Source organism: Siniperca chuatsi, linkage group LG15 (genome assembly GCF_020085105.1).
Source record: "Siniperca chuatsi isolate FFG_IHB_CAS linkage group LG15, ASM2008510v1, whole genome shotgun sequence".
NCBI classification, from domain to species: domain Eukaryota; kingdom Metazoa; phylum Chordata; class Actinopteri; order Centrarchiformes; family Sinipercidae; genus Siniperca; species Siniperca chuatsi.
Window position 1 is genome coordinate 17,964,393 of NC_058056.1, and position 9,866 is coordinate 17,974,258.

At 36.2% G+C, this 9,866-nt stretch overlaps 1 protein-coding gene across 2 annotated transcripts; it reads left to right on the plus strand.

The window, feature by feature from the left end:
• The first annotated feature begins 2,799 nt into the window (after positions 1–2,799).
• spata7 (spermatogenesis associated 7) lies at positions 2,800–9,669 on the plus strand. 2 transcript variants are annotated; one of them, XM_044165592.1, is made up of 12 exons: positions 2,800–3,035; positions 4,019–4,081; positions 4,197–4,286; positions 4,457–4,504; positions 5,183–5,286; positions 5,494–5,945; positions 6,070–6,115; positions 7,441–7,562; positions 7,667–7,717; positions 7,845–7,922; positions 8,123–8,180; positions 8,334–9,669. In XM_044165592.1, the coding sequence occupies exons 1-12, from the start codon at positions 2,993–2,995 to the stop codon at positions 8,970–8,972; spliced, it is 1,794 nt and encodes a 597-aa protein (XP_044021527.1). In that variant the 5' UTR covers positions 2,800–2,992; the 3' UTR covers positions 8,973–9,669. The 2 variants fall into 2 exon arrangements, with proteins under 2 accessions (XP_044021527.1, XP_044021528.1); XM_044165593.1 differs by lacking the exons at positions 2,800–3,035; positions 4,019–4,081 and having other exon boundaries at positions 5,499–5,945.
• The last annotated feature ends 197 nt before the right edge of the window (positions 9,670–9,866 follow it).

Genomic DNA, 9,866 nt, shown 5'->3' on the forward strand with positions numbered 1-9,866 from the left:
GAACTTAGATAGCTAAAGACAAGTCACCTTCTCCGTCCCGTCAGACCCCCCAAACTGTGTACTGTTGACCAGACAGAAATTTATAAACAGCTGGGCCAAATTATTTTCAGGAAATATTTAGAGACGCCTTACATAATAAGTACGTAGGCTTGTAGTATACGTGTAACTCAAAACTTTGCACTTTTTGTTTTGATGATTATGTAGCCAAAACGTACTATACAAGTGTTCCAAGTTAGGTTGTATTTAAAGGACCATGCTCTTGTTTTTGCATGTTTTTGTTCATCCATTCAAGCAATATTTACATCAGTTTTCCACCCTGCCCTCCTGGCAGACATTGGTTTCCATTCATTTCAATAGATTGTATGAAACATGCTTGAGAACTCCTTTTAATTTTGTCAGAATTATGTTACTGTAACTGTAATACAATCTTCACTTGCAAATACTACTAATAATAATTATTATAATGATAATTGCTTTATAACACACACAAATAGGCCAGAATGCGAGAGAGAGAAAATATTAGAGGAAAAAACAAGCACAAAATAAAAAAACTAAAGTCACTTAAAATGGATTAAATGGGAAACCTATAGCCTGGGAAGGGTAAAAATGAATTCATATGAAAGTTTTGAATAATGTTGAATGAAACTAAAGTTGCCAAGCTGTGAAATTAATCTGATTCATTTGGAAACGATAAATAAAGGAGATCAAGATTCTGGGTAGCAACATTTATTCAGACAGCAAAATTACAAAAAATTGTTTCGGAACAGAAGGTTTAGGATCCTTGAAGGCTCAAACTGTAATTTTGTGTCCACTTCAATACATCATCAAAGCCAAATAAAGATTTTCTCAGCTCATCACAATTGATTACTCTTGTACAAGGATAAGCCCACTGGTGTTTACAGGTCTTTAACAGCATGAGAACACGTTAGGAATATAATTAATGTGTCGTTCAATTTGTGAGTGCAGCATGGGGTATTAATAGACCATTTTACATGAATTTGAAACTTTTAAACTGGTGATAACATCAAACTGTTTAACACTAAAAAAAAACTAAATGAAGCATGAATTGGTTTGTGGCTAAAGCTAATTACACTGTTCAAAACGTCTGTTTCACATGTTGCCTGTTACACCAGTAATTCACAATACTTTGTTGGTAAATGACGTGAGGGGTTAAAAGGTCGATCAAACAATACATGGCAGAATTAACAATACGCTGCTGACAGAATGTTCTCATGACCAACGTGTACTCTGCTGAATCAGAATTTATATTTGTTGCACTCTGTGTTTTCCCACATTGGTCAGTTTTTCACACTGCCACATTACTATAAATGAGGAAACTTTGGTGTTTTTTTGTTTTCAGCAAGCCGGATGGTGTGTATAACCACAAACTGCCCTAATTAACAAGATAGGCTACCAGTTATTACATGGTTATTCATAAGCTTGGTGCATCTGGTAGATATCCAGGACTCTGGAGCACTTGAATAGAACAGAGCCATCGTCAATGTTAGTAACACCTGTGCCTTTCCTACTATGACAAGTCAAATCACCTGCTGTGAAAATGGCCAGTGATTGTGTGCAACACCAGTAATTCGTATCTGTTCCACCACTCATTGAAGGAGAAATGTAACACCTTCAGTTACAATTGCCAGTAAGTCCCATTTTCTAATGACAAAATAAAGTCACAACATATTTTATGCATTAAGTCATAGTTCTTCATTCCACTGTCTTCTCTCGTCGCCATGGAGGAGACGCTGATTCAGGCGGTCCAGGGCTAGACCAGGTCTCTGGAACATGTCAAGCATTATAGATCAATTTTACTGTTTCAGGGCCCTTGAGAGCACTTTTGAAAGGGTCCTGAATTTCTATCTGCTGTCTTGTCTCTTCCTCTGGTGAAAATTTAAATAACTGCACTATTAAGAAGACAACTGTATAAAATTCAGTGCAAGTACAAGTCCATTTCCATGAAATCCTGCTCTTAATTGGCAGGTACATGGACTAAGGTTCACATGCCACTGTGTTTCATGACCAGTGAGGACAATATGGGCTGGCTTTTCCTGCAATTTATGGGCTTCACACTGGCTCCACTGTGTGTATAATGTACAAACTGTGGCTCCAAAAATATCACGTCCACACCCAGAAATCCCACAATGTTGAAACACAAATTCATGTGTGATGTTAGTCATTTTGTCTACTTTTCTTTCTGCTATCTTTAGCATATGTTCTGTATACTAGGAACTCATGTCAACCTAATGATAAACAATACCAGTGCCAGTGGATATCTACATTTGGGATTAAAATAAAGTCAAATATTTATTGCATGACAAATAATTTAGACCTAATTCAAACCTGCCATGCCTGCCAATTTTTTAAAATATGTTATGGAAAAAATAGAAAACATCAAAGCTTCAATTACTCCTGCTGTGTCACGTCTCCCTTCACTTGAGCCCTCGTCCTCCTCCACGCTGTTAGATAAGTTTACCCCCATTACCCTTAGGGATTTGGTCAGCAAAAAACGTACCTGTACAGACTGGCATTTGTATAATGTTTTTATGTCTATTCAAATGTTTTCATTTTTGTTTTTATATTTTATTTTATCTTTCGATGTTTAACTGTTTGCACGTTTTAATGCTCTTTTTAATATTTTGTTTTATCTGTATGGTATTGTATTTTGTGAAGCACCTTGTAACTCTGGTTTGTAAAGGCGCTAAATAAATAAAGTTTTTATTATTATTATTATTGTGCGTATGGGGATGGGTGGTTTGTGGCGTGTCCTTCCTTACGCATGAGCGTGATGACGAAGGCAATCATAGCAACCAGCATGGTGACGGGGAAGCTTAGCTTCGCTCCTTATCTGCTTATAAGCTAGTATTAGGCTGTTATGTTTATGTTACTTGATTATCTTACAGTTTTAAAATGTTTACAGTTAAGCACACTGTAGTTTCTGGATGTATCCAAGCTCTGCCGTCGCTGCCCCAGAATATTTCTGAGGAAAATGGGATACGCTGAGTGTAACATTGCCATGGAATCGAGAATAGGTATGCAAATACTATTAGCATTAGCTAGCTGTTTGGCTGGTTAATCGGCATAAGGACAATTCTAATTGTGCTCAGGCAGCAACCCAAAGATAAACTCATGCTGACATCGTATACACTCTAATACTCTAATATGACTTTTATCTAGACAATGGTCAGGCCTTTACTCACATTAACGTTACTTGTTCTCGAGACTTAAACTTGAAATCCATAACCAAGACAGTAACGTTAGCTTGTAACACGATGCTTCAATTAATGTTAGCTAAGGTTATGTTAACGTTACATTATTTTGGTCCATTAAGTTGACGACTGTACTTTATCTGTTTTCCATGTCAAAGATAACATTTACTATTTTCACAGTGGTATTCGTTTTAACAGTACCGTATTGCCAATTATTACTGTAAACCCGAACTATATTAACAACCGAAAAAAATATATATGAATAAATTCAAATCAAAGCAAAATTGACCAATAGTATTTTTATTTAATTTTTTTGGTGATAAAAAACAGTAACTTTTGGAAAATGTTTTATTGATTGTTTGCATCATATACATGTTTATTATCTGTTCTGAACTTATTTAAAAAAAAATTATTACATACTACCAATAATAATAACATACTGGAGCTAGAACATAAATGTATAAACACCTGACAAATAGTAATTACCCTGCCTAAATTACTGCAAGATTATTTTTTATTATTTATCAATGTAATAATACTCTATATAATATTTCTTAAACAATATTTAAAGGCTTGTTGAAAATATTTTTGATTGTTTAGTCAATAAATGTTATTGATCACAAATTATCAAAGCCTAAAGTTGATTTCTGACCAACATTTCAAAACCCCAAAGGTATTCTGTTTACAAAGATATACATAGTAAGTAAATAGTAAGTCTTCACATTTGCAAAGCTGTATGCACCAAATGCTTGCTTGATAAATGACTTAAATGTTTCAGTATTTATTAAAACTGACATTCATTTTAGGGAGTGTGTCATCTGGACTGGGTTGTAGCCGTGGTACAAGAGGACAGACTTTGAAAAGTAGCCGTAAGTATTAATATGTGCTAATATTATAATGAGAAATAACCCAAATAAGTATTGGTCATTTGTAAGAGTTTAATCTACAGTGTACTGTATGTTGTTCTCTGTCTTGTGTTTTTAGCTTTCTGCCCTCCCTCCTCCAGCAAGTTGACACAATCCATCATTAAAGACCACATGGTGTCTCATTACAAAAAAGTTTACTCAGCTAAAGGTGAGCTACATAGCAGGAATACAGTATGACTCTTACATTGACATTTTGTAGACCGAGCAAATTAAGTCATAAGTAAGCTTATATGTTAAGTGGTTAAAACATGTATCTGTGTTGAATAATAATTAGATTAATAATCTGTCGTGATCTTACATTTTTGCCTTATTCCACAGCTGTCATTGATGCCTCAGTACCCAAAAGCTTGATACATAGTGTAAAGTGTAAGTACCCAAGTATAAAATATTAAATGATTACTTACTTACTCAAACCACTTTTTTGCTGTTGAAATGTATTTCTGGGCTTTTTATAGGTAATATATTTCTCATTTTAGCACACCCACAATGGTTTTAATAGCATAATAATTAGTTTAAATGCTTTTCAGCTGTCTAAATGTAACCACTAACAGTCAGGTATTGGTGTCTCAGTGGTAATCAGCACAAAGACCAACATTTTCTCTCAGAACTCACCACTTTGCACCAGCTTTCAGTGGTTCAGGAAGACATGAATCATAATTGAGTACATGCAACTCATCCTCATCCTCATCTTTAATGGTAAAAGTCATGCTCTCTTCTTATGAGACAATTGCTCCCTTGATCCTCACATACCTCACAATTAAGTGCAGTGAGTCTTTGCCTGTTTAGTCATTTGAGGAAATGAAATAAATCACACGGCAGATGTGGGCTCAACATAAATGTAAATTACAACATTTTTTTACAGAATAACCCATGGGATGTATTGAGAATCAGTGTGTATAAATGTGTTAGATTATCCAAAGGTGGCTTTTTTTCTTTTAAAAAAATGTTTGATTGTAAAATACTGCTTTGCTGCCTGTGATAGTTACACAGTCCAGAGTAGACTATGTTCCTGTGTCTATTAATTTTTTCATTGCCTGTTTACAGACAATGACCAGATCAGACAGGAGCAGTTGCGGAAAGGGGGTCGTCCTCAGTCAGCCCACTGTCTCTCACAGAGGAATAGCAGAGCCTCCTGCTCCTCAGCCCAGGTGAGAAATCAAGGCAGATTCACAGATGTGTTTCTCATTGCTTCATGTGATGCCAACATATCTTAGGCAGTAGCCATGGCATTGCCTGACTAGAAAACTTGACAATCATGACCGTTCAAAGGCTTTAAATGCAAAGCATGCATTATTTGTCATTCAACCCTTTTCAGTATGTACAATATCTGATTCAATACAATGTTTGCTTTTTAGAGTAGATTATCTGTGGAGTATGATGACAGCCCCTACCTCTACTCAAGGAGTTCCTCGGTCTCCAGCCCACGGTTCAGCACCTCCTTTCATGCCAAGGAGATAGTTTATCCATCACAGAACCAGTCTCATCACACTCGCCCAGCATCAGAAATAAAGTACCGGAGCCCAGGGGCAACTTCTCACAGAAAGCAGTCAGCGTGTTCACTGGCAGCGTCGGGAGATCATAGCTGCTACAAGACTTACCAGGACCCTGTTCAGAAGACGTACAGCGGAGACCTGCTCCAGAAACATTCACAGCACTTTACCCAAGACAAACCTTTCACCCCTAAGACCCTGAAATCAGATAAGAGCTCATACCTGTCGAAATATCGCTACTACAGAGCACCACAGAGGAAACCTACTCAGGATTGTACCAACTCAAGATTGATGCGACAGAAGACTTATCATGGAAGGTACGTACCAAGCGTCTCTGAAGAAAAGCAGTAGATATTTGTCTTCAAAACAATTCACTTAATATGTGCAACATGTGTTCTAAGGTGTTAAAAATAACTTGAATTCTGTCTTTTCTTTATGCAGCACAAAAACCAAGGAATACACACAGGATTTTTATGAGCCATCTCAGGTAATTTTGAGAATTTCATTTGATTATTCAGACATATTTTCTAAAACTATTTTCCCTTTTTAAGTCATAACAAATGTCCATCACGTTATCAAAGTGATGTCTTAAAGTTGCCTACTTAGTATGATCGGGAGCCACAAGTATTTGCAATTTTCATAATTTCATAATGATATAAGATGTAGCAATTAGAGTTTATTGTTTGTGAAGCTGTAACCAGCAAATATTTGGCACTTTTACTTTATGCATTACTAAGAGTATTAATTAAGGATTATCAAAATTAAATGATCAAATTCACTATTGAATTATGAATCAATTAATCCATTTATTGACTAAGCTTTTTACTATCATGTGTTGTCAGTGGTTGGATTCATTTTTAAATGTATTTTCTTACATCATTAGTGATAAGTGATCATGGCTTTGGTGCTTGCATGCCACTTCCCAAACGTCACTTAAGATATACTGTATAAGGTTTATACCGGGTGTAGCATTCCCGGCTGAACAGATGCATTTTACTCTCAGGAACTGATGTTTATAAAGAATTTAATTTCCAAAAACACAGTAAGAGCTTGTGCCCTTCAGCCAGGAGCTAAGATGTAGAAAGAAACCTTTTTAAAACAAACATTTGTACAGTGAGTACCCAAGGGTTTATCCTTTCTCTCTTAACGTTAAATCAGAATGGCACTTCACGTAAAAAGAGCGCCAATGTACACAAAGAGTGCTGCTGCACTTCCTTTTCCAGACTTCAAAATAAAAGCATGTGAGATTAAAAAAAAATGTACACTTAATAAAACAAATAAAAATACAATGTCCACATTAAGTATGCAGCGAGAATTATTAGTCAACCAAAAACAAACAAAGTAACATTTGGTTCAAGTTCAATAATAAAGTCCTTTCTTGTGAAAGCCTTTCTCAGGAGTTCCATGGCAACACTGCCCTCTATGGTTAAAGGTAAAGATGACGGCCTACTTCAGTGATTGGGGATTCAATGGTCATTTACACTGGGCCTAAAAACTGATCAGTGCCAATCAATCAATGATCAATGTTTTTATTACATAATTATATCAGGGAAAATTAATGTAACAAGTGTAGTTTACTAACCCACACTGACTGAACCGGAGGACATTCTGTGGTACAGTGTCCAAATAAAGACTATGAAAAATAGTGGGGCATCATTTTTTGTTGTTCAAGGTCAATAATCCTTGCATGGTTTATTGTCCCTTAATCCATGAAGAACTGAAGTGTTTACAGTCACATTAAACATTTGATTATTAGATAGCCTTGACAATATTGAATATCCCTCCTCATTTACAACCCTTTTTGTTTTACAGGGATTTAATACAGACCATGAGTGGTCTGAGGATGAGTTCAATGGCACATATTTCTCAGCATCTAGACAACACAGTCGAGCAAACAAGAGCAGAGACCATGATTTCTTTGACTCCTCATTCAGGTAAAATCACTAAGTTGAAATATGATGTTGCATTTTAAGCATAATGTTATACTTTGTGTATTTTCTTTGTAAAGTTGTAAAGAATTATAAGCCTCATCTTTTAGGGTCTCACCAGAAGGCAGGAAATCTCCCATTATGAAGAGTGTATCTACAGAGTAAGTTGATGTAGAAAATTATTGCTACATATATAAAGATTTGACAGTGTGATGCTTCAGTAAATCTTAAGAACCATCTACAATAATGTGTCTGTGAAGTGAATTATTCTCATCTGTTCTTCATCAGGGAGGAAGAATTAATGTACCTCGAATTCATTTCTGCTGTAACAGAGGATATCTTGTCCAGGGGACACATCTCTGACAGGTTTTTCATTTTCTCTAAGACTATTTTCTGTTAACTACTACTGTTGAAATGTCTATTCTTTATGTTAGCTTACAGATATTTATAGCACATGTGCAGCTTGGATGACACTTTCTTAATAGTTATAGCATGTGTCTCATAATTGAGTAAATTGTTAAACCTACAGAGACATTATTGTAAGTGTCTATGTCTATGTGTCTAAGGGTCCTAGACCGGGTGATAAAGCGCCATATTGACATGAATCGGCATCAGCTTGATGAGGTGAGTATATAACTTCATGCAGAATACCAAATATGTTAAGCAAGTCTTTTTTAAGTGTTCAGGTCACAGCTTTAAATAAATATTTGAAAAAAAATTATAAGGTTGTCACAAAGGTCTCTTCAACTTTTTATCATGGATCTTGCTTGTTTTTAGGATAAAATGCACCACCTTCTGGAAGTGCTGCGTAAGGATTTTGAAGAGCCAATCAACATATCCACCTCCAGTACAGAGCTTGAAAAAAAGGAGAATGATCTGCTTGATGCATTCTTACCACATCTGGAATCAGGGGGGAATCAAGTGAAGACCAAAGAAAACAATGACCTGTTCCCTTATGCGTCACAAATGAAATACTGTGATTCGCCAGATTATGCTGATCCCTTATTGGTGTCTACACCCTTATGCTCTCCTGAAAGGACTGCTTCACCAACTAAAACAAATGAAGAGGATGGAGACTGTGACAATCTGGAAAAGGGCATTAGCTCTCCTTGGCTCAGTGAGCATGTTTCCGATAATACAAGAATCAGTGAAGAGGGCTTCCGTCAAAATCAAATAGGCACAACTGCAACAAACAAAGAAGTCAGCAGCCATAAATACACCACTATAACCAGTGACAAAGGATTTCATCAGGACCAAGCTGAGGTCAGTTACGATGGACAATCTGAAGAATTTGAGGATCTGGGGAGAAGTTTGTCAGAGTCGCTTCATGTGTCCAGCAATACACACCACAACAATGTGGAGACCGCTGAGCAACATACAAATACAGTTGCTTCTGTCAGTGATGATGAGTTCTGAGTTTTGCTGTATTCAGGGATTGAATGTCCTTTAATGTTTACATTACCAAGTGAGTGTTTTTTCAGAGTAATAGAATACTTGAAACTTCTGAAAGTATAGTTTTGTAAATGTGATTTAACACTGGTTGTGTTTTCCATGTTTTTTCAAGCCCCACCAATGTGGTGTTGTAGTCCTATTCTGCTTTTTTTTAATCTTTTTACAAAAGCACAGTGGAAATTTCACATAAGCAAACAAGGTGTTGCCAGTACATCAGAGACTTGAATGTCTCATTTAGGATATTGTAAAGTGGGCGCATACTTGAGCTGTAGTGGTTGAGCTCCAGTTGAACTCCAGAGTAATGCTCTAAATATATTCTAAATTATTGCCCCATGGTAACCAGTATGATTAGCAAATTTGCAAATGAGAGTCCATGGCACTGCACTGATGTCAGATGTGTGGAATTAGTATCTTTTAGTTTGAGTGGACCCAGTCAGTCTTAAGTACAGTGTGATGTAGCTGCAGTTTACATTTTCAGATTTCAGGAATTATTTTATAAATAAACTTAATTGTTCAATTTAATTGTAGTTAAATTGTTCACACTGTTTGACTTGATATATGCCTCTGACATGTAGCTGTAGCTCCTACAGTCACCAGCTTGACTGTCACCAGAAAGTGTCTTTACAATTGCAATAAATTTTCTATTCTTTTCCTTCTTGTATGCTTGCATCTGATTATTAAGACTGTATTACAAACTGGTAATTACTCAGCCTGGAACCAGCGCGGCCGTCATTACCATATTTGAGGGTCGTGACCTGAGCCATTTTGCAAACAATTACAGAGGGAAACTCTTTAACCATTGCATAATATTCTGTGTTTGCGATTATAGCTGTCAGTGGATGTAAAAGGTAAACAGAC

Coding starts and splice junctions, on each gene's coding strand:
- spata7 (XM_044165592.1), top strand. CDS start 2,993: ATGGGATACGCTGAGTGTAACATTGCCATGGAATCGAGAATAG. Junction 6,116..7,440: donor ATTTTTATGAGCCATCTCAG/GTAATTTTGAGA, acceptor TTTGTTTTACAG/GGATTTAATACAGACCATGA. Junction 7,923..8,122: donor AGGGGACACATCTCTGACAG/GTTTTTCATTTT, acceptor TATGTGTCTAAG/GGTCCTAGACCGGGTGATAA.